General features: G+C 44.9%; 1 protein-coding gene across 1 annotated transcript; it reads left to right on the top strand.

Annotated features, from left to right (window-relative positions):
• Window positions 1-289: 289 nt before the first annotated feature.
• Window positions 290-1,176, top strand: LOC100125707 (dehydration-responsive element-binding protein 1B). Its single transcript, XM_044529454.1, has one exon. The coding sequence runs from the start codon at window positions 359-361 to the stop codon at window positions 1,025-1,027; it is 669 nt and encodes a 222-aa protein (XP_044385389.1). The 5' UTR covers window positions 290-358; the 3' UTR covers window positions 1,028-1,176.
• The last annotated feature ends 24,950 nt before the right edge of the window (window positions 1,177-26,126 follow it).

Below are 26,126 nucleotides of genomic sequence, written 5' to 3' on the forward strand. Positions count from 1 at the left end.
ATTTCTTCCTCTTCTTGTGGCGACCATGGTGACAACACGGCAAGAATGAGTGAGATATTTCAGTGGCCAGTGCTGACTGTCCTTCAGAAAACGACCTTTGCCTGGGGGAGGACGTTTGCTAAAAATAGAAATGAGAGGTCCCTAAAAGATAAAATAAAAGAAAGGACGTTTGCTAAAAATAGAAAAAGAAGTGGCCAGTGCCTCGCGTGTGTCAGCGTGAGTGCATTTCCACCCGAGTGACGCGCCGGGTAGCCGCCGCGCTCTCGCCTATATATGCTTGCCCCGCCGCACTCCCATTCTCTCAGTAAAAACACCATCGCTCAACGTGCTCAACCATCTCCACTAGCTCTCGACTCAGATGGACGTCGCCGACGCTGCCTCCAAGTCCGGCCAGCATGAGCAGGGTCACAGGACGGTGTCGTCGGAGCCGCCGAAGCGGCCGGCGGGGCGGACCAAGTTGCACGAGACGCGCCACCCGCTGTACCGGGGCGTGCGGCGCCGTGGCCGGGTCGGGCAGTGGGTGTGCGAGGTGCGCGTGCCCGGGGTGAAGGGCTCCAGGCTCTGGCTCGGCACCTTCACCACCGCCGAGATGGCGGCGCGCGCGCACGACGCCGCGGTGCTCGCGCTCTCCGGCCGCGCCGCCTGCCTCAACTTCGCCGACTCCGCATGGCGGATGCTGCCCGTGCTTGCGGCCGAATCGTTCGGCTTCGGCAGCGCGCGGGAGATCAAGCTTGCCGTCGCCGTTGCCGTCGTTGCGTTCCAGCAGCAGCAGATTATTCTTCCAGTCGCGTGTCCAACGGTGGAGGCGGCCGCCAGCCCGAGCAACTCTCTGTTTTACATGTCGTCCGTCGACTTGCTGGAGCTCGACGAGGAGCAGTGGTTTGGCGGCATGGACGCTGGGTCGTACTACGAGAGCTTGGCGCAGGGGATGCTCATGGCGCCGCCGGACGACAGAGCGAGGCGGGAGGACGCCGAGCAGACCGGCGTCGAGACACCGACGCCGTTATGGAGCTATTTGTTTGACTAATTCAGCACGCAGTGTAAAGTTGTCGATAGTTGCGTTGTGTTCTTCCCAATTTGGGAACGAACAGAGTAGGCAGTTCTTTTTTTGAAGGTTGTAGTAGGCAGTTTGAAGTTCCCGGTTTCTACTTTTGTGAGAAATGGACCCTAGATTGCTTATCATTGTCATTCCTCAATTATTGGTACCGAACTCGAGTGTCTATCGTGCCGACACTCCACGAATCTCACTCAAATATTTTATGACGAAGAAAATCAAACACATCACCCCGAAAAAAAATATCAAACACATCAAACCCACCTATATGTCTGTCAAAACGTAACCCAATCGAGCTCCCAAAATCGAGCGTGGAAGTTCGGGCTAATAGGCACCCCTCAAGGCCAACACATATCTGGAACGGGTACTAGGAGGACCGGACGCACCCGGGCACATCCATAATGTCACATCCGGCCTAGCATGACCCACATAGACCTCACTTCATTCCCACTAAGAACCCCATATGGAGCAAACCTAAAAAAAACTTCACTCTCTGGCGCTTCCCCTCCACTCCTCGTCTGTTCCTCTCCCCCTCTCCATCCCAATGTTGAACGCCGACATGGTAGAGATGCGGGAACCGATGACTGGTGTGTGTTCGTCCTTGAGGCAGACGTGGTCGACGAGGAGGAGCTGGCCCTCCGCATCGTGCAACAACGCTCACGGGTCGACATTGTCATCTTGCATGATCGTCTATTTCCATGGTAAGACAGCTAGGATGATATTTCCATGGTTCGTCTATTTTTAATAGCTTTACTATGCTAGATCATTGCACACACGGGTACACTGCCATAGGCATTTATTAGATGGTCCATGGTTTCTATGCCATACTTATTGTTATTAAGTTACAAACACAATTATTGTATCTGTAGGGATTCGTTGCATGAAAAACAATTTTTTTCCTATAATATAACGAATTCACCCAAGATCTAATCTACTAGATGCTACCAACGAGTGGGAGAATGTCTGAACACCCTTGTAGACCGAGAGCAAAAATGTTCTAACGAACGTGGTTGGTGTAGTCGTACTTTCTTCATGATCCAATGCAATCAAGCACCGCACAAACGGCACCTCCGAGATATGCACGCATACGGCTCGGTGATGTCTCCGCTTCTTCTTGATCCGGCAAGCAAGAGGTAGAGGTAGATGGGATCTAGGACAGCAGCACGACGGTGTGGTGATGGAGTTACAGTCGAACTCTCGCAGGGCTTCGCCAATCTTTTGCGGAGAGCTGGGAGGAGTAGCAGGAGGGGAGCCACCTAGAGTTTTGGGATGGCCACTGCCCGCTGCGCCTCCCTCCCTTTATATAGGTGTGGGAGACTGGGAGGCTTGCCCTCCAATCTCTAGGACTGTCGCCCAATGGGGAGGGGCTTGGCCTCCAAGTCTCCCCCTTTCCTTATTTTGGGGCTAGGGTGTCCCCTATGGTTCATGGGCCAAGTGGGGATGTGGTGCCTGGCCCATGTAGGGCTAGTGTGCCACCCCCTTGGGTCCATGTGGACCCTTTGAGGTAGGTGGGCCCCAAGAACATTTCTACGAAACTTCGATACGATACCGAAAAATTCCCTAACCTTTTCGGGACCCTGACATCCACTTTCCTTATATGAAACTTTATCTCCAAACTATTCTGAAGCTCCTGATGATGTCCCGGTACCCATCCAGGACTCTGAACTATCTTCGGTCTCACCATTATGAGAATTCCATTACTACTGTAGCGTTACCAAACGTTAAGTGTGTGACCCTACGGGTTAGAGAACATGCGAACATGACCGAGACAGCTCCCCGATCAATAATCAATAGCGAGGCCTGAATGCCCATAGTGAATCCACATATTCAACGAAGATCTTTATCGTTTTGAACCACAATGTCGAGGATTGAAGCAATCCCGTATTCCATTCCCTTTGCCTCACAATATTTTATTTTCCTGAGATTCGACCATCGGCATCACCATATCTAGTCCAATCTCTTTACTGGCAAGTTCTCTTTATTTGTTTTGTAATACAATATCCCCGTGACCAAACACATTTTTCACATGCTTGCACGCTACTTAGGATGTTGTATTACTAAGAGGGCCTTGAGTTATCTCTCTGTGACATGGAGTGAAAATCCTAGTCTTAATACATGCAACCCAACTAGTACCTTCCAAGATACCAGAGAAACACATTTATGATCTCCCAATTACGAAGTGACATTTGATGCGCACAAAGCATTCTTCCAGTATTAGGGAGTGACACGATTTGATCGTCTAAGGAAGAGACACTTGACATTAAGAAAGCTATAGCAAATTAAAGTAAGTTACACGATCAGATGGTAAGCTTATGATTTGGTATGTCCATCACATCATTCTTCTAATGATGTCATCTTATTATTAAATGACAACTCATGTCTATTGTTAGTGAACCTTAATCATCTTTAATTGACGAGCTAGTCAAGTAGAGGCTCACTTGGGACACAATGTTTGTTTACGTATCCACACATGTATTTGAGTTTCTGGTTAATACAATTATAGCATGGAGAATAAACACTTATCAAGAACAAGAAAATATGATAATAAGAACCGTATTATTGCCTCTAGGGCATATTCCCAACAGTCTCCCACTTGCAGTACTAGAGTCAATAATCTAGTTTACATTGTTATGAATCTAACCCGCATGGAATTCTGGTGCCGATAATGTTTGCTCATGGAAGAGGCTTAGTCAACGGGTTTGCGACATTCAGATCCATATGAACTTTAAAAATCTCTATGTTTCCTTCCTTGATGTACTCATGGTTGGAGTTAAAGTGGCATTTGATATGCTTAGCTTTCTTGTGAAACCCTGGCTCCTTGGCAATGGCAATGGCACCGGTGTTGTCACAATAGATAGTCATGGGTTCTGATGCACTAGGAACCACACCTAGTTCAGATATGAACTCCTTCATCTAGACTCTTTCCCGCGCCACTTTTGAAGAAGTCGTATATTCCGCTTCAGTTGTTGATGCTGCTACAACGCTCTGCTTGGAGCTACTCTAGCTAACTGCTCCACCATTCAAAATAAATATGTATCCGGAATGAGACATTGACTCACCCGGATCAGTGTGATAGCTCGCATCTATGTAACCCTTTAAGGTGAACTCTTCATCACCTTCATTAGTTGTTAATCATTGTAATGCACTTAGCACCCCACTTTAGCACCAATGCATCTGAAGATGCCTTAGAGCCTAACATAAAGGTCAGAGGTGTCGTGAATAGAGATGATGGGGTCTACAATAATAGAAGGGTAGTGTTCGCTTGGGCATCTTTGGAGACCCTCAAAGCTCCAATATTTCTTTGGATTGTGGTGTCTTGACCACTTTTTTCATTTAATGAGGATCTCTATCGGTCTGTGGAGCGGTCTATATATCCTTTGTCACGCAAAACCGGAAGCAAACTTGTGGCTTCTTTGGGAATGTCCGGACATGCACTTGACCAGCAAACGGAACTACTGGAGGCACGATACTAAATGCCTGACGTTGAGATGACGGACAATCTGATGGGCGAACTTTGCTTTGTTATACGCATAGATGGTTGGATTTGCTACATCGTGCGAACATTGGCCGAATAGGATTGTGTGTATAGCAGCGCTTGATGTCGCTTGGAGCTACGTCGGTATTTCCCCAAAGAGGAAGGGATGATGCAGCACAACAGCGGTAGGTATTTCCCTCAGATATGAAACCAAGATTATCGAACCAGTAGGAGAACCAAGCAACACAACGTAAACAACCCCTGCACATAGATAACAAATTCTTGCAACCCGACGTGTAAAAGGGATTGTCAATCTCTTTCGAGTAGCGGCGCCCCAGATGGGCCAACAGACGTGAGATAAAATTGTAGTAGATTGATAGATCGAACGCCAAATAAAATAAATAATAATAAATTTCAGCAAGGTATTTTTGTATTTTTGCTTTAATAGATCTGAAAATAAATGCAAAGTAAAAGTAGATCGTAAAGGCAAATATATGAGAAAGAGACCCGGGGGCGGTAGGTTTCACTAGTGGCTTCTCTCGAGAAAAATAGCAAATGGTGGGTGAACAAATTACTGTTGGGAAATTGATAGAACTTCAAATAATCATGACGATATCCACGCAATGATCATTATATAGGAATCACATCCAAGATTAGTAGACCGACTCCTGCCTGCATCTACTACTATTTCTCCACACATTGACCGCTATCTAGCATGCATCTAGTGTATTAAGTTCATGGAGAAACGGAGTAATGCAATAAGAACGATGACATGATGTAGACAAGACCTATCTATGTAGAGATAGACCCCATCGTTTTATCCTTAGTAGCAATGATACATACGTGTCGATTCCCCTTCTGTCACTGGGATCAAGCACCGTAAGATCGAACCCACTACAAAGCACCTCTTCCCATTGCAAGATAAATAGATAAAGTTGGCCAAAAAAACCTAAATATCAGAGAAGAAATATGAGGCTATAAGCAATCATGCATATAAGAGATCAAAGAAACTCAAATAAATTTCATGGATATAAAAAGATAGATCTGATCATAAACTCAAAGTTCATCGATCCAAACAAACACACCGCAAAAGAGTTACATCATATGGATCTCGAAGAGAACATTGTATTGAGAATTCAGCAAGAGAGAGAAAGCCATCTAGCTACTAACTACGGACCCGAAGGTCTACAAAGAACTACTCACGCATCATCGGAGAGGCACCAATAGAGGTGGTGAACCCCATCCGAGATGGTGTCTAGATTGGATCTGGTGGTTCTGGACTCTGCGGCGGCTGGATCAACATTTCGTTGACTCCCCTAGGGTTTTTGGAATATTGGTGTATTTATAGAGCAAAGAGGCGGTCCGGGGGGCACCCAAGGTGGGCACAAACCACCAGGGCCTGTGCTCTCCTCGGAGCACCCCCAGGCGCAGCTAGGGCCCATTATGTTCCTTCTGGTCCAAAAAAATCTCCGTAAAGTTTTGTGGCGTTTGGACTATGTTTGATATTAATTTTCTGTGATGTAAAAAACATGCAGAAAACAGCAACGGGCACTTGGCACTATGTCAATAGGTTAGTACCAAAAAATGCTACAAAATGATTATAAAACATCCAAGATTGATAATATAACAACATGGAACAATCAAAAATTATAGATATGTTGAAGACGTATCAGCGCTCACCAACAAAATGCGACCACGTGATCCTCCTCTTTCTCTCTCTCCACATGCATGGTACTCCTTTTCTCTCTCTCCTTTCAACCAGACTTCACACCACTATATCCCACCAAAAGCAACCACATGCATGGTCCTTCTCTCTTCTCTCTCCTTGATACGTCTCCGTCGTATCTACTTTTCCAAACACTTTTGCCCTTGTTTTGGACTCTAACTTGTATGATTTGAATGGAACTAACCTGGACTGACGCTGTTTTCAGTAGAATTGCCATGATGTTGTTTTATGTGAAGAAAACAAATATTCTCGGAATGACCTGAAACTCCATGGAACATCTTAGAAAAAATAATAAAAAATCCTCGCCAAAGATGAAGACCAGGGGGCCCACACCCTTCTCACAAGGGTGGGGGGCGCGCCCCCTACCTCGTGGGCCCCCTGGAAACCCTCCGCCGCCAACTCCAACTCTATATATTTGCTTTCGGAGAGAAAAAATCAGAGAGAAGAAATCATCGCGTTTTACGATATGGAGCCACTGCCAAGCCCTAAAACCTCTCGGGAGGGCTGATCCGGAGTCCGTTCGGGGCTCCGGAGAGGGGGATTCGTCGTCGTCGTCATCATCAACCATCCTCCATCACCAATTTCATGATGCTCACCGCCGTGCGTGAGTAATTCCATCGTAGGCTTGCTGGACGGTGATGGGTTGGATGAGATTTATCATGTAATCGAGTTAGTTTTGTTAGGGTTTGATCCCTAATATCCATTATGTTCTGAGATTGATGTTGCTATGACTTTGCTATGCTCAATGCTTGTCACTAGGGCCCGAGTGCCATGATTTCAGATCTGAACCTATTATGTTTTCATGAATATATGTGAGTTCTTGATCCTATCTTGCAAGTATATAGTCACCTACTATGTGTTATGATCTGGAAACACCGAAGTGACAATAATCGGGACCACTCCCGGTGATGACCATGTTGGGGAACGTAGTAGAAATTCAAAATTTTCTACGCATCACCAAGATCAATCTATGGAGTAATCTAGCAACGAGGGAAGGAGAGTGCATCTACATACCCTTGTAGATCGCTAAGCGGAAGCGTTCAAGTGAACGGGGTTGATGGAGTCGTACTCGTCGTGATCCAAATCACCGATGATCCTAGTGCCGAACGGACGGCACCTCCGTGTTCAACACACGTATAGCCCGGTGACGTCTCCCATGCCTTGATCCAGCAAGGAGAGAGGGAGAGGTTGACGAAGAATCCATCCAGCAGCAGCACAACGGCGTGGTGGTGGTGGAGGAGCGTGGTACTCCAGCAGGGCTTCGCCAAGCTCCGCAAGAGATGAGGAGGAGAGAGGTAGGGCTACGCCAGGGAGAGATCAAATCGTGTGTCTAGCAGCCCAAAACCTCAAGTATATATAGGGGGAGGGGAGGGGCTGTGCCCCACCTAGGTTTCCACCCCTAGGGGTGGCGGCCAGCCCTAGATCCCATCTAGAGGGGCGGCCAAGGGGGGAGAGAGGGGGGCGCACCACTAGGTGGGCCTTAGGCCCATCTGAGCCTAGGGTTTGCCCCTTCCACTCTCCCTTGCGCCTTGGGCCTTGGTAGGGGGGGAGCACCAGCCCACCTGGGGCTGGTCCCCTCCCACACTTGGCCCATGCTGCCCTCCGGGGCTGGTGGCCCCACTTGGTGGACCCCCGGGACCCTCCCGGTGGTCCCGGTACGTTACCAATAAAACCCGAAACTTTTCCCGTGACCAAAACAGGACTTCCCATATATAAATCTTTACCTCTGGACCATTCCGGAACTCCTCGTGACGTCCGGGATCTCATCTAGGACTCCGAACAACATTCGGTAACCACGTATATCTATTCCTTATAACCCTAGCGTCATCGAACCTTAAGTGTGTAGACCCTACGGGTTCGGGAACCATACAGACATGACCGGGACGTTCTCCGGTCAATAACCAACAGCTGGATCTGGATACCCATCTTGGTTCCCACATGTTCCACAATGATCTCATCGGATGAACCACGATGTCGAGGATTCGATCAATCCCGTATACAATTCCCTTTGTCTAGCGGTATGATACTTGCCCGAGATTCGATCGTCGGTATCCCGATACCTTGTTCAATCTCGTTACCGGCAAGTCTCTTTACTCGTTCCGTAACACATCATCCCGTGATCAACTCCTTGATCATATTGTGCACATTATGATGATGTCCTACCGAGTGGGCCCAGAGATTCCTCTCCGTCACACAGAGTGACAAATCCCAGTCTCGATTCATGCCAACCCAACAGACACTTTCGGAGATACCCGTAGTGCACCTTTATAGCCACCTAGTTACGTTGTGACATTTGGCACACCCAAAGTATTCCTACGGTATCCGGGAGTTGCACAATCTCATGGTCTAAGGAAATGATACTTGACATTAGAAAAGCTTTAGCATGCGAACTACACGATCTTGTGCTATGCTTAGGATTGGGTCTTGTCCATCACATCATTCTCCTAATGATGTGATCCCATCATCAACGACATCCAATGTCCATGGTCAGGAAATTGTAACCATATATTGATCAATGAGCTAGTCAACTAGAGGCTTACTAGGGACATGGTGTTGTCTATGTATCCACACATGTATCTGAGTTTCCTATCAATACAATTCTAGCATGGATAATAAACGATTATCATAAACAAGGAAATATAATAATAATCAATTTATTATTGCCTCTAGGGCATATTTCCAACAGTCTCCCACTTGCACTAGAGTCAATAATCTAGTTCACATCGCCATGTGATTAACACTCACAAGTCACATCGCCATGTGACCAACATCCAAAGAGTTTACTAGTGTCGCCAAACTAGTTCACATCATCATGTGATTAAGACTCAATGAGTTCTGGGGTTTGATCATGTTTTGCTTGTGAGAGAGGTTTTAGTCAACGGGTCTGCAACAATCAGATTCGTATGTACTTTGCAAATCTCTAGTCATATTATAAATGCTGCTTCCACGCTCCACTTGGAGCTATTCCAAATGGTTGCTCCACTATACGTATCCGGTTTGCTACTCAGAGTCATTCGGATAGGTGTTAAAGCCTGCATCGATGTAACCTTTTATGCTGAACTCTTTATCACCTCCATAATCGAGAAACATGTCCTTATTACTCCAAGGATAATTTTGACCGCTATCTAGTGATCCACTCCTGGATCACCTTTGTACCCTCTTGCCAGACATGTGGCAAGGCACACATCAGGTGCGGTACTCAGCATGGCATACCGTATAGAGCCTATGACAAAAGCATAGGGGACGACATTCGTCCTTTCTCTTTCTTCTGCCGCGGTCGAGCTTTAAGTCTTAACTTCATACCTTACAACTCAGGCAAGAACTCCTTCTTTGACAGATCCATCTCGAACACCTTCAAGATCATGTCAAGGTATGTGCTCATTTGAAAGTACCATTAAGCGTTTTGATCTATCCTTATAGATCTTGATGCTCAATGTTCAAGTAGCTTAATCCAGGCTTTCCATTGAAAAACACTTTCAAATAACCCTATATGCTTTCCAGAAATCCTACGTCATTTCTGATCCATAATATGTCAACAACATATACTCATCAGAAATTCTATAGTGCTCCCTCTCACTTCTTTGGAAATACAAGTTTCTCATAAACTTTGTATAAACCCAAAATCTTTGATCATCTTATCAAAGCGTACATTCCAACTCTGAGATGCTTACTCCAGTCCTTAGAAGGATTGCTGGAGCTTTGCATACTTATTAGCATCTTTCAGGATTGACAAAACCTTCCGGTTGTATCACATACAACCTTTCCTCAAGAAAATCGTCGAGGAAACAATGTTTTGACATCCTATCTGCAAGGTTTCATAAATAATGCAGTAATCGCTAATATAATTCCAACAGACTCTTAGCATCGCTACGAGTGAGAAAGTCTCATCGTAGTCAACTCCTTGAACTTGTCGGAAAACATCTTAACGACAAGTCGAGCTTTCTTAATGGTGATACTTACCATCATTGTCCGTCTTCCTTTTAAAATCCATCTGTACTCAATAGCCTTACGACCAACGAGCCGTTCTGCCAAAGTCTACACTTTGTTTTCATACATGGATCCTCTCTCAGATTTTATGGCCTCGAGCCATTTTGGAATCCAGGCCCACCATCGCTTCTCCATAGCTCGTAGGTTCATTGTTGTCTAGCAACATGACTTCCAAGACAGGATTACGTACCACTCTGAAGTAGTACGCATCCTTGTCATCCCACGAGGTTTGTTAGTGACTTGATCTGAAGTTTCATGATCACTATCATAAGCTTCCACTTTAATTGGTGTAGGTGCCACAGGAACAACTTCCTGTGCCCTGCCACACACTAGTTGAAGAGACGGTTCAATAACCTCGTCAAGTCTCCACCATCCTCCCACTCAATTCTTTCGAGAGAAACTTTTCCTCGAGAAAGGACCCGATTCTAGAAACAATCCCTTATTGCTTTCGGATCTGAGACAGGAGGTATACCCAACTGTTTTGGGTGTCATATGAAGATGCATTTATCCTCTTTGGGTTCAAGCTTATCAGCCTGAAACTTTTTCACATAAGCGTCGCAGCCCCAAACTTTTAAGAAATGACAGCTTAGGTTTCTCTAAACCATAGTTCATACGGTGTCATCTCATCGGAATTACGTGGTGCCCTATTTAAAGTAAATGTGGTTGTCTATAATGCCTAACCCATAAACTATCATGGTAATTCGATAAGAGACATCATGGTATGCATCATATCCAATAGGGTGCAGTTATGATGTTTGGACACACCATCACACTATGGTGTTCCATGCTGTATTAGTTGTGAAACAATTTCCACAATGTCTTAATTCTGTGCCAAACTCGTAATTCAGATATTCATCTCTACGATCATATCATAGACATTTTATCCTCTTGTCACGACGATGTTCAACTTCACTCTAAAATTACTTGAACCTTTCAATAATTCAGACTTATGTTTCATCAAGTAAATATACTCAGTATCTACTCAAATCATCTGTGAAGTAAGAACATAATGATATCCACTACATGCCTCAACACTCATTGGAATGCGCACATCAAGATGTATTACTTCCAACAAGTTGCTTTCTTGTTCCATTTTACTGAAAACGAGGCTTTCAGTCATCTTGCCCATGTGGTATGATTTGCATGTCTCAAGTAATTCAAAATCAAGTGAGTCCAAACAATCCATCTGTATAGAGTTTCTTCATGCATATCTACCAACAAACATGGTTCGCATGTCTCAATCCTTTCAAAAATGAGTGAGTCCAAAGATCCATCAACATGGAGCTTCTTCATGCGTTTTATACCAATATGACTCAAATTGCAGTGCCACATTTGTGTGTTACTATCATTACTATCTTATACCTTTGGCATGAAAATGTGTATCACTACGATCGGGATGGTATTATTCAAATAAACAGAGTAACCATTATTCTCCTTAAATGAATAACCGTATCGCGATAGACATAATCCAATCATGTCTATGCTCAACGCAAACACCAAATAACAATTATTTAGGTTTTAATACCAATCTCGATGGTAGAGGGAGCGTACGATATTTGATCAACCTTGGAAATACTTCCAACACATATCGTCATCTCACCTTTTAGCTAGTCTCCGTTTATTCTGTAGCCTTTTGTTTCGAGTTACTAACACTTAGCAACCGAACCGGTATCTAATACCCTGGTGCTACTAGGAGTACTAGTAAAGTACACATTAACACAATGTATATCCAATATACTTCTACTGACCTTGCCAGCCTTCTCATCTACCAAGTATCTAGGGTAATTCTGCTCCAGTGGCTGTTCCCCTTATTACAGAAGCACTTAGTCTCAGGTTTGGGTTCAACTTTGGGTTTCTTCATTAGAGCAGCAGCTGATTTGCCGTTTCATGAAGTATCCCTTCTTGCCCTTGCCCTTCTTGAAACTAGTGGTTTCACTAACCATCAACAATTGATGCTCCTTCTTGATTTCTACTTTCGTGGTGTCAAACATCGCGAATATTTCAAGGATCATCATATCTATCCCTGATATGTTATAGTTCATCACGAAGCTCTAGCAGCTTGGTGGCAATGACTTCGGAGAAATATCACTATCTCATCTGGAAGATCAACTCCCACTCGAATCAAATGATTGTTGTACTCAGACAATATGAGCACAAGCTCAACAATTGAGCTTTTCTCCCTTAGTTTGCAGGCTAAGAAAATCGTCGGAGGTCTTATACCTCTTGACGTGGGCACGAGCCTGAAATCCCAATTTCATCCCTCGAAACATCTCATATGTTTCGTGATGTTTCAAAACGTCTTCGGTGCCTCAATTCTAAACCGTTTAACTGAACTATCACGTAGTTATCAAAATGTGTATGTCAGATGTTCGCAACATCCACAAACGACGTTCGAGGTTCAGCACACTGTGTGGTGCATTAAGGACATAAGCCTTCTATGAAGCAATGAGGACAATCCTCAGTTTACGGACCTAGTCCGCATAATTGCTACTATCAACTTTCAACTAAATTTTCTCTAGGAACATATCTAAACAGTAGAACTGAAGCGCGAGCTATGACATAATTTGCGAAGACCTTTTGACTATGTTCAGGATAATTAAGTTCATCTTATGAACTCCCACTCAGATAGACATCCCTCTAGTCATCTAAGTGATTACATGATTCGAGTCAACTAGGCCGTGTCCGATCATCACGTGAGACGGACTAGTCATCATCGGTGAACATCTTCATGTTGATCGTATCTTCTATACGACTCATGTTCAACCTTTCGGTCTTCCGTGTTTCGAGGCCATGTCTGTACATGCTAGGCTCGTCAAGTCAACCTAAGTGTTTCGCATGTGTCCCGAGGCCATGTCTGTACATGCTAGGCTCGTCAACACCCGTTGTATTCGAACGTTAGAATCTATCACACCCGATCATCACGTGGTGCTTCGAAACAACGAACCTTCGCAAAGGTGCACAGTTAGGGGGAACACCTTTCTTGATATTTTAGTGAGGGATCATCTTATTTAAGCTACCGTCATTCTAAGCAAATAAGATGTAAAACATGATAAACATCACATGCAATCAAATAGTGACATGATATGGCCAATATCATTTTGCTCCTCTTGATCTCCATCTTCGGGGCTCCATGATCATCGTTGTCACCGGCATGACACCATGATCTCCATCATCGTGTCTTCATGAAGTTGTCTCGCCAACTATTACTTCTACTACTACAGCTAACGGTTAGCAATAAAGTAAAGTAATTACATGACGTTTATATTGACACGCAGGTCATAAATAAATTAAGACAACTCCTATGGCTCCTGCCGGTTGTCATACTCATCGACATGCAAGTCGTGATTCCTATTACAAGAACATGATCATCTCATACATCACATATATCATTCATCACATCCTTTGGCCATATCACATCACAAAACACTTGCTGCAAAAACAAGTTAGACATCGTCTAATTATTGTTGCAAGTTTTTACGTGGCTGCTATAGGTTTCTAGCAAGAACGTTTCTTACCTACGCCAAAACCACAATGTGAATTGCCAATTTCTATTTACCCTTCATAAGGACCCTGTTCATCGAATCCGATCCGACTAAAGTGGGAGAGACAGACACCCGCCAGCCACCTTATGCAACTAGTGCATGTCAGTCGGTGGAACCGGTCTCATGTAAGCGTACGTGTAAGGTTGGTCCGGGCCGCTTTATCCCACGATGTCGCCGAATCAAGATAAGACTAGTAACGGCAAGATAATTGACAATATCGGCGCCCACAACTACTTTGTGTTCTACTCATGCATAGTAACTACGCATAGACTTAGCTCTGATACCGCTGTTGGGGAATGTAGCAGAAATTCAAAATTTTCTACGCATCACCAAGATCAATCTATGGAGTAATCTAGCAACGAGGGAAGGAGAGTGCATCTACATACCCTTGTAGATCGCTAAGCGGAAGCGTTCAAGTGAACAGGGTTGATGGAGTCGTACTCGTCGTGATCCAAATCACCGATGATCCTAGTGCCGAACGGACGGCACCTCCGTGTTCAACACACGTATAGCCCGGTGACGTCTCCCATGCCTTGATCCAGCAAGGAGAGAGGGAGAGGTTGACGAAGACTCCATCCAGCAGCAGCACAACGGCGGGGTGGTGGTGGAGGAGCGTGGTACTCCAGCAGGGCTTCGCCAAGCACCGCAAGAGACGAGGAGGAGAGAGGTAGGGCTACGCCAGGGAGAGATCAAATCGTGTGTCTAGCAGCCCAAAACCTCAAGTATATATAGGCGGAGGGGAGGGGCTGCGCCCCACCTAGGTTTCCACCCCTAGGGGTGGCGGCCAGCCCTAGATCCCATCTAGGGGGGCGGCCAAGGGGGGAGAGAGGGGGGCGCACCACTAGGTGGGCCTTAGGCCCATCTGAGCCTAGGGTTTGCCCCCTTCCACTCTCCCTTGCGCCTTGGGCCTTGGTCGGAGGGCGCACCAGCCCACCTGGGGCTGGTCCCCTCCCACACTTGGCCCATGCTGCCCTCCGGGGCTGGTGGCCCCACTTGGTGGACCCCCGGGAGACCCTCCCGGTGGTCCCAGTACGTTACCAATAAAACCCGAAACTTTTCCGGTGACCAAAACAGGACTTCCCATATATAAATCTTTACCTCCAGACCATTCCGGAACTCCTCGTGACGTCCGGGATCTCATCCGGGACTCCGAACAACATTCGGTAACCACGTATATCTATTCCTTATAACCCTAGCGTCATCGAACCTTAAGTGTGTAGACCCTACGGGTTCGGGAACCATGCAGACATGACCAAGACGTTCTCCGGTCAATAACCAACAGCGGGATCTGGATACCCATGTTGGTTCCCACATGTTCCACGATGATCTCATCGGATGAACCACGATGTCGAGGATTCGATCAATCCCGTATATAATTCCCTTTGTCTAGCGGTACGATACTTGCCCGAGATTCGATTGTCGGTATCCCGATACCTTGTTCAATCTCGTTACCGGCAAGTCTCTTTACTCGTTCCATAACACATCATCCCGTGATCAACTCCTTGATCACATTGTGCACATTATGATGATGTCCTACCGAGTGGGCCCAGAGATACCTCTCCGTCACACGGAGTGACAAATCCTAGTCTCGATTCGTGCCAACCCAACAGACACTTTCGGAGATACCCGTAGTGCACCTTTATAGCCACCTAGTTACATTGTGACGTTTGGCACACCCAAAGTATTCCTACGGTATCCGGGAGTTGCACAATCTCATGGTCTAAGGAAATGATACTTGACATTAGAAAAGCTTTAGCATGTGAACTACACGATCTTGTGCTATGCTTAGGATTGGGTCTTGTCCATCACGTCATTCTCCTAATGATGTGATCCCGTCATCAATGACATACAATGTCCATGGTCCGGAAACCGTAACCATCTATTGATCAACGAGCTAGTCAACTAGAGGCTTACTAGGGACATGGTGTTGTCTATGTATCCACACATGTATCTGAGTTTCCTATCAATACAATTCTAGCATGGATAATAAACGATTATCATGAACAAGGAAATATAATAATAATCAATTTATTATTGCCTCTAGGGCATATTTCCAACAGACCATAGTGTGAGGAGTTCATGTATTCAGTATGTGCTAATGCTTTGTTCCGGTTCTCTATTAAAAGGAGGCCTTAATATTCCTAAGTTTCCAACAGGACCCCGCTGCCACGGGAGGGTAGGACAAAAGATGTCATGCAAGTTCTTTTCCATACGCATGTATAACTATATACAGAATACATGCCTACATTACATTGATGAATTGGAGCTAGTTCTGTGTCACCCTATGTTATGACTGTTACATGATGAACTGCATCCGACATAATTATCCATCACTGATCCGGTGCCTACGAGTTTCCCATATACTGGTTCTTGCTTATTTACTCTCCCGCTGCTACTGTTACAATCACTACAAAATACCAAAAACATTACTTTTGTTGTCTTTACTTTTGCTGCCGCTACCACCACTATCATATTACTTTGCTACTAAACACTTTGCTACAGATACTAAGTTTCCAGGTGTGGTTGAATTGACAACTCAGCTGCTAATACTTGAGAATATTCTTTGGCTCCCCTTGTGTCGAATCAATAAATTTGGGTTGAATACTGTACCCTCGAAAGCTGTTGCGATCCCCTATACTTGTGGGTTATCAAGACTAATTTCTGTTATTGGGGAATCAATAAATATGATGTACTTATTATTGGGGATGTGCATATCCCCATTGAGGTAACCTAGTGTTATTCGAAATTTCTCCCGTTTCATGATTATCGGAATGAGTTTGTTAACAAGACTTGATCAACCTTGTTAGTGGATTCTTTTTCATGAGCATAAGATGGATGAAACTAGAAGCACAAACTTCTGTACCCCTCTCTATATTTTCTGTTAATTAGTAGAAATAAAGTAAAATAGTTATTTTCTGTCTATTTTCTGACTTATCCGTACAATATAAAAATATCCTGAAAATAAAAGTCCTCAGAATGACATGCCAATTTAATATGATTTTTTCGGGAATATTTGAGGATTTACTATGCAAAAATTACCACGGGAGGAGCTGCCACCTGGTCACGAGGGTGGTGGGCACGCCCCTGATGACCCACAAGTATAGGGGATCTATCGTAGTCCTTTCGATAAGTAAGAGTGTCCAACGAGGAGCAGAAGGAAATGATAAGCGGTTTTCAGCAAGGTATTCTCTGCAAGTAATGAAATAAGTGGTAACAGATAGTTTTGTGATAAGATAGATTGTATCGAGCAACAAGTAACAAAAGTAAATAAAGTGCAGCAAGGTGGCCCAATCCTTTTGTAGCAAAGGACAAGCCGGAACAAGCTCTTATAATAGGAAAAGCGCTCCCGAGGAAACATGGGAATATCGTCAAGCTAGTTTTCATCACATTCATATGATTCACGTTCGATACTTTGATAATTTGATATGTGGGTGGACCGGTGCTTGGGTGCTGTTCTTACTTGAACAAGCATCCCACTTATGATTAACCTCTATTGCAAGCATCCGCAACTACAACAAAATTATTAAGGTAAACTAACCATAGCATGAAACATATGGATCCAAATCAGCCCCTTACGAAGCAACACATAAACTAGGATTTAAGCTTCTGTCACTCTAGCAACCCATCATCTACTTATTACTTCCCAATGCCTTCCTCTAGGCCCAAATAATGGTGAAGTGTCATGTAGTCGACGTTCACATAACACCACTAGAGGCTAGACAACATACATCTTATCAAAATATCAAACGAATACCAAATTCACATGACTACTCATAGCAAGACTTCTCCCTTGTCCTCAGGAACGAACGTAGTTACTCACAAAGCATATTCATGTTCATAATCAGAGGGGTAATAATATGCATATAGGATCTGAACATATGATCTTCCACCAAATAAACCAACTAGCATCAACTACAAGGAGTAATCAACACTACTAGCAACCTACTAGCACCAATCCTGGACTTTGAGACAAGAATTGGATACAAGAGATGAACTAGGGTTTGGAGATGAGATGGTGCTGGTGAAGATGTTGATGGAGATTGCCCTCTCCCGATGAGAGGAGCATTGGTGATGACGATGGTGATTGTCAGTGTCAAAATTGGCGGATCTCGGGTAGGGGGTCCCGAACTGTGCGTCTAGGTCGGATGGTAACAGGAGGCAGGGGACACGATGTTTTACCCAGGTTCGGGCCCTCTTGATGGAGGTAAAACCCTATGCCCTGCTTGATTAATATTGATGATATGGGTGTTACAAGAGTAGATCTACCACGAGATCAGAGAGGCTAAACCCTAGAAGCTAGCCTATGGTATGATTGTATGTTGTGATTGTTGTCCTACGGACTAAAACCCTTCGGTTTATATAGACACCGGAGAGGGTTAGGTTTACACAAGGTCGGTTACAAAGGAGGAGATATCCATATTCGTATTGCCTAGCTTGCCTTCCATGCCAAGTAGAGTCCCATCCAGACACGAGACGAAATCTTCAATCTTGTATCTTCATAGTCTAACAGTCCAGCCAATGGAGATAGTCCGGCTGTCCGGAGACCCCCTAATCCAAGACTCCCTCAGTAGCCCCCGAACCAGGCTTCAATGACGATGAGTCCGGCGCGCAGTATTGTCTTCGACATTGCAAGGCGGGTTCCTCTCCAAACTCCATGTACCTGTCGAAATAGTGTCCGGTTTCTTATGAATGTTTGTACTCCTTGGCTTCTACGCCCAATAATGGCCACTTTCCACGTGTCGAGCGAATGTGAAGAGCCAGGGTATTTTCACATTTACCCCCTAGCTGTGTGAACGAGCCGCCTATTTAAAAAGACGAGGATTCAGATCCAAATCACACCATCCTCCCTTGGCGAGCCTTCATCGGAGCGCACCCGACAGAGATCCATTCCATCATGGCCGGTCGACGCAGCTCCTCCTCTCGCACCCCTAGCTCCAAGCCTGGAGATTGGGAGAAATGTTCCATCCCGCACAACAAATTAGTGATGCTTCAGTCCAAGGGATTTCTTCCCCCAACGTACTTGGTCCCGGTTCGAGCCGGGCTTGCCACTTATAATGGCAGAGAGCAAGCAGAGAGCCTTCCCAATCCCTCCAAGGGAGAGAGGGTATGCCTTGTCCCTTATTTGGTAAGAGGGCTCGCATTCCCAATTCATCCATTTCTCCGAGGGCTCCTGGAGTTCTCCGGCCTCCAGTTGCACAACCTTATGCCTGCCTCCATGTTGCATATCGCGGGATTCGTAGCCCTTTGCAAGTTGTTTTTGGGCTGTGAGGCTCATTTCGCTCTGTGGGAGAAGCTGTTCTGCCTTGTGCCCCGTTCTCAGAAGGGGTCAATATATCAAGTGGGCGGGGCCGAAGTATGGCGTATTGTCGGGACCGGATACCTGTTCGGGACCCCAAAGAAGACATCCGATGACTGGCCTTCAGAATGGCTTTATATAGAAGACGTCCCCCTCCCGGATCCTATTCGGATCGGCCTTCCTGAGTTCGACAACACCCCTTTAAAGAAGCACCGGAGCTGGCGTCCACGGAGCTCCCTAGAGGAAGATGACAGGGACATTCTTTACCTGATGAGCCGGATAAGTTTTTTAGCTCGATCTGGATTGACCATGATCGAGGTCATGGCCACATGTATCATGCGGGGGTGCAGCCGCTTCAGTATAGAGGCCACCCCATGTAGGATTTCTACGGGGAGGAAGACGCCACCCGCCACGGCCGCAAAGGGCCGGGATTAACTTCCGATCTAATAAAGATCTTATCCACTTTGTACAAGGGAGAAGAGGAGGAATTCCTCCGTGTCAACCCGTAGGGCGGATTTTCTATGTACAATCCTCCGAGCTGGGTAAGCAAAGGCTTTTTATCGCCCATCCATTTCGTATTCCCATATTAAGTATTTATTCTAGCGATTTCATCGCAGGAGTTGCGCCAGGCAGTAAAGGAGATAAACAACCCTGCTCCACAACCCAAGGACCCTGGACGTTCCCTTGACCCGGCCTCCCAGGAGGATCTGGACATATCTGTGGAGCTGATCGATGGGGTATTTTACCAATGGAGTAATGACAGTGCCTTGGTGGCCATTACGGCCGACTACCCTGGGCTAGTTCCAGCCTCACAGGTGACTGAGACCGAAGTTCCAGCCTCATAGGTGACTGAGGCCAATGGGATCCGTCCTTGCGCTTTTTGATTGCCGTATAACAGCCGTATTTTGCAGGGGAGGCCCTCGGGGCAGAAGGCCGAGCCTGTGGCAACTAGCCAACAAGGGGCCGCGAGGCCAGACAGGCTGAAAAGACCCGCAGTCTGGATTGAGACGCCGGCGCAGCGGTACGGCGCGCCATCTTTATTGTAAGCCATTATTCTCAGAGGCATACTGACGCCCATGCCTTCTTTTCAGGAAAAAGAGCGCTTGCCGGACTATATCCGGAGAGGCTACCCATCGCGCCTCCACCAGCCAAGCTCCAAGGCCGGATTCGGAGGCGGGAACGAATATGAGGCGTGCACCGGGCACTCCTCCGACAGAGGATGCGGACAAACTGTCCGCCACCAATTCCGAGGTGGAAAGTGCCATGAACCACAAGCGTCGCTAGACTGTTCTTCGTGACGCTTGTTTCTCCCAAGAGGCATTAGATGCCTTCAGCTCGGGAGACGCGCACCTCTGTGCCGCTCAAAATGGTCTAGCCAGAGCCACGGAGCAGTATGTAAAAGACATACGGGTGAGAAAATTTGATGATTATATATATCAGTAGCCCCTGAGACTTGAAACAGTTAGGATAACTGATTTAAGGATCACTTGTTATGCAGGTTCTTACAAAAAAGAATACTCAACTGTCCCAGGAGCTGGAAGAGTGCAAGGCCCAACTTCAGGCCGCACTGGCCGTGGCAGGGGAGCCCAAAGAGACCCCCTCTAGTAACATTTCCTTCGAATGATAAGTATCATATTTAGAATGCAGCGTATATGCCGATCTGACGATAAAACTGCAGATGACGCCGGAGTAACTCCGGATAAGCAATAGCTCATACGCCAGCTGAAGGCCGGTGAGAGCTAGGTCATACCCATCGTGACAGTGCGGCATGCACGACTATGGCTCGAATCCGTCGAAGATCAAGTCTCCGCGGATGTCGGCCGTGTAGTTCAAACTTCCAAATATGACCTCACGGCCAGGGGCATAGCTTTCAATCTGCTGCAGATGGCCAAGCGAATTAGCCCGTAGTGCAAAGCTGCCGAATACGAAAATCTGTTCGGGGAGAAAAGTCTCACCCTGGACCGCATCACTATTGATGATAGTAGGATCCATCAAGCCTAACGGCGACTTCATAGAGGAACTCTCAATGAAAGCACCAATGTCGGTGTCAAAACCGGCGGATCTCGGGTAGGGGGTCCCGAACTGTGCGTCTAGGCCGGATGGTAACAGGAGGCAGGGGACACGATGTTTTACCCAGGTTCGGGCCCTCTTGATGGAAGTAAAACCCTACGTCCTGCTTGATTAATATTGATGATATGGGTGTTACAAGAGTAGATCTACCACGAGATCAGAGAGGCTAAACCCTAGAAGCTAGCCTATGGTATGATTGTATGTTGTGATTCTTGCCTATGGACTAAAACCCTTCGGTTTATATAGACACCGGAGAGGGTTAGGGTTACACAAGGTCGGTTACAGAGGAGGAGATATCCATATTCGTATTGCCTAGCTTGCCTTCCACGCCAAGTAGAGTCCCATCCAGACATGAGACGAAGTCTTCAATCTTGTATCTTCATAGTCTAACAGTCTGACCAATGAAGATAGTCCGACTGTCCGGAGACCCCCTAATCCAGGACTCCCTCAGTGATGATTTCCCCCTCCGGGAGGGAAGTATCCCTGGCAGAACAGCTCTGCCAGAGCTCTAGATTGGATCCGCCAAGGTTCCGCCTCGTGGCGGCGGAGTCTCGTCCCGAAAAGTTCCTTCTTATTTTTTTTTCTCATCGAAAGACCTCATATAGGAGAAGATGGACGTCGGAGAGCCACCATGGGGCCCACGAGGTAGGGGGGCACGCCCTAGGGGGGGGGGGGCGCCCCCCACCCTCGTGAGAAGGGTGTGGGCCCCCTGGCCTTCATCTTTGGCGAGGATTTTTCTTTATTTATTTTAAGATGTTCCGTGGAGTTTCAGGACTTTTGGAGTTGCGCAGAATAGGTCTCTAATATTTGCTCCTTTTCCAGCCTAGAATTCCAGCTGCCGGCATTCTCCCTCCTTATGTAAACCTTGTAAAATAAGAGAGAATCGCCATAAGTATTATGACATAAAGTGAAATAATAGTCCATAATGCAATAAATATCGATATAAAAGCATTATGCAAAATGGACGTATCAACTCCCCCAAGCTTAGACCTCGCTTGTCCTCAAGCGAAAAGCCGATAACAATAAATATGTCCTCATGTTTAGAGCTAGAGGCGTCGATAAAAATAAAATACAGACATGAAGGCATCATGATTATTCTTATAACAGCAACATATATAGATTTTGTCATATGATTACTTATGTTCAAGTGATGATCTATTCACAATGCAAAAGTATAAATCATAAACCTTATTGGGTTCCAACAAACTATAATCTCAGTCATTGAAGCAATTGCAATTTATCATAACATCAGAAAGAGTCTATGTCAGAGCTAAAAAGCAAGTCCACATACTCAACTATCATTTAGTCCTCCATAATTATTAACACTCACGCGATACTTGTGGTTACAGAGTTTTAATCAGACACAGAGAAAGATAGGGGCTTATAGTTTTGCCCCACAACCTTTTACCTCAAGGGTAATGTCAACAATAATGGTTCATGCTCCCCTCCATCCAATTAGATATACATCATGTTCTTTCCAACATGCTAAGCTTGCCAAAGGATAAAATGAAAAAGAAAAGGTGAAGATCACCATGACTCTTGCATAAGGCAGAAGATAATAATAAAGGATAGGCCCTTCGCATAGGGAAGTAGAGGTTGCCATGCACTTTTATGGTTGGATATATAAAATCTCAATGCGAAAGAACGTCACTTTATATTGCCACTTGTGATATGAACCTTTATTATGCAGTCCGTCGCTTTTATTACTTCCACATCACAAGATCGTATAAAGCTTATTTCTCCCACACCAATCAATCATACATATTTAGAGCAATTTTTATTGCTTTGCACCGATGAAAACTTACTTGAAGGATCTTATTCAATCCATAGGTAGATATGGTGGACTCTCATGGCAAAACTGGTTTAGGGATATTTGGAAGCACAAGTAGTATTTCTACTTGGTGCTGAGAATTTGGCTAGCATGAGGGGGAAAGGCAAGCTCAACAAGTTAGAGGATCCATGACAACATACTTTATCTCAGATATAAGAAAGACATAACTCATTACGTTGTCTTCCTTGTCCAACATCAACTCTTTAGCATGTCATATTTTAATGAGTGCTCCCAATCATAAAAGATGTCAATGATTATATATCTATATGTGAAAACCTCTCTTTCCTTATTACTTCCTATTAATTGCAACAATGACCAAGGCTATGTTTGCCAATTCCCAACAACTTTTAATCATCATACTCTTTCTATGTCAAGTCATTACTCTCAATAATATCAATATGAAATTTTTGTTTCTTTTTATTCTTTTTATCTTTTCTTTTATTCACCCAAGATCATGGCAAAATAATCAAGCCCTTGACTCAGCACTAATCTTTATTATATATAGCTCACGGACTCGATTACATAGAGGGATCATAAAGCAAAACTCAAAACTAGATCATGCCATAAACTTTATTCTACTAGATCAAGATACTACTAATAGGATCGAACTAAGAAAAACGGTAAAGATAGGAGTTGTGATTGTGATACGATACCGGGGCACCTCCCCCAAGCTTGGCAGTTGCCAAGGGGAGTGCCCATACCCAGACACTCAATTCTTCTTTGTTGGAGGAGACGGCGGAGGTGTTGTTGATGATGCGGGCTTGTCATCCATCTTCCAAGGCATAGGTTCACCGTCATAGAAAGATGATCGAGTCTTCGGAATCCTCAAATCTGCAGCCAAACTCATTCTTTTGAATCTATATTCATACTCACAGTTTTGGTTTTGAAGGTCATAGACTTGGGCTTGGAGGTGCTTGATCTTCTCATATAGCTTGAAGATGGCTTCCTCGGTGTTCTTGGCATCCGACTTGTAGTTGTTAGTGAACTCCGCGAGCATCGTGTGGCTAGCGTTGATTCCACGCTCCACCATCCCCTGGCACTTGAAAACTTGTTGCTCCAATGCTTCGAGCCTCGTCTCTATGCTTCCGGTCCCCTTTGGTCCCTCTTCATCGCGGATGTGCAACAACCCATCACGCAACTCAATGGTTTGAGGGTGTCGCAGCACCTCCGCGAGGTAAGGGTTGATGACCTTCTTGATGAACTTGTCCTTGGAGGCGCTTGGGGCCGTCATGATAACCTAGACCTTTCAGAGAAATAGCTCGAAACAAAAACAGGAGATTTTTGCGTGATACGGGAGTCAAAACCTTCGGGAGAATATATAATGATTTTTTACCGACCAAAATACGTAACGTGCAAGAAAACAAAATCCGGAGGGCACACGAGGTGCTCACGAGGTAGGGGGCTCGCCCAGGGGGTAGGGCACGCCCACCACCCTCGTGGGGCCCTCGTGTCCTTCCCAGACTGCTACTTATTTTTCTATTTTTCTAAATATTCCAAAACGGAGAAATATTGCCTTAAAAATTGTTTTGGAGTCGGTTTACTTACCGTACCACATACCTATTCCTTTTCGGAGTCTGAAACGTTCCGAAAAGTGTCCCTTATGTATTCCTCCGGGGTTATGGTTTCAATAATATTGGTTTCAACATTTATGGGATTACTTGAGATATAATGTTTAATTCTTTGACCATTTACCACTTTTGGATTTGTGCGCTCGAAGTTGTTGATCTTTATGGCACTGAAACGATAGACCTCTTCGATACATAGGGGCATTCCCATTTAGAGAGAAGTTTTCCTGCAAAAAATCTTATACGAGAGTTGTATAGCAATACATAATCACCCACATTAAACTCACACTTTTGTATCCTTTTGTCATGCCATCTTTTAACTTTTTCTTTAAACAACTTGGCATTTTCATAAGCTTGGGTTCTCCATTCATCAAGTGAGCTAATATCAAATAACCTCTTCTTATCGGAAAGTTTAAAATCATAGTTGAGCTCTTTAATAGCCCAATATGCCTTATGTTCTAGTTCAAGAGGTAAGTAACATGCTTTTCCATAAACCATTTTATACGGAGACATACCCATAGGATTTTTATATGCAGTTCTATAAGCCCATAAAGCATCATCAAGTTTCTTAGACCAATTCTTTCTAGACCTATTAGCAGTCTTTTGCAAAATTAATTTAAGCTCTCTATTGCTCAATTCTACTTGACCACTAGACTGAGGGTGATAAGGAGATGCAATTCTATGATTAACATCATATTTAGCAAGCATTTTACGGAAGGTACCATGAATAATGTGTGAACCACCATCAGTTATTAAATATCTAGGGACTCCAAACCTCGGGAAAATAACTTCTTTAAGCATTTTAATAGAGGTGTTATGATCAGCACTACTAGTTGGAATGTCTTCTACCCACTTAGTAACGTAATCAACAACAACTAGAATATGTGTGTATCCATTAGAGGCAGGAAAAGGTCCCATATAATCAAAGCCCCAAACATCAAATGGTTCAATAACAAGAGAATAATTCATAGGCATTTCTTTACGTCTACTAATATTACCAATTCTTTGACATTCATCACAAGACAAGACAAACTTACGGGCATCCTTGAAGAGAGTAGGCCACTAAAAACCAGATTGCAATACCTTATGTGCAGTTCTATCTCCAGCGTGGTGTCCTCCATAAGACTCGGAATGACACTTGCATAGGATCTGTTACTGTTCATGCTTAGGTACACAACGTCTAATAACACCATCTACTCCTTCTTTATAAAGATGTGGGTCATCCCAAAAGTAATGTCTTAAGTCACAGAAAAACTTTTTCTTTTGTTGGTATGTGCAGCTAGGAGGTATAAATTTAGCAACAATATAATTAGCATAATCAGCATACCATGGAGTACTATGAGAAGTATTTATAACATTTAATTGTTCATCAGGAAAGTCATCATTAATAGGTAGTGGGTCATCAAGAATATTTTCTAACCTAGACAGGTTGTCTCCAACGGGGTTCTCTGCTCCTTTTCTATCAACAATATGCAAATCAAATTCTTGTAGCAAGAGAACCCATCTAATAAGTCTAGGTTTAGCATCTTTCTTTTCCATAAGATATTTAATAGCAGCATGATCTGTTTGAATAGTTACTT

Source organism: Triticum aestivum, chromosome 5A (genome assembly GCF_018294505.1).
Source record: "Triticum aestivum cultivar Chinese Spring chromosome 5A, IWGSC CS RefSeq v2.1, whole genome shotgun sequence".
NCBI lineage: Eukaryota > Viridiplantae > Streptophyta > Magnoliopsida > Poales > Poaceae > Triticum > Triticum aestivum.

Coding starts and splice junctions, on each gene's coding strand:
- LOC100125707 (XM_044529454.1), top strand. CDS start 359: ATGGACGTCGCCGACGCTGCCTCCAAGTCCGGCCAGCATGAGCAGGGT.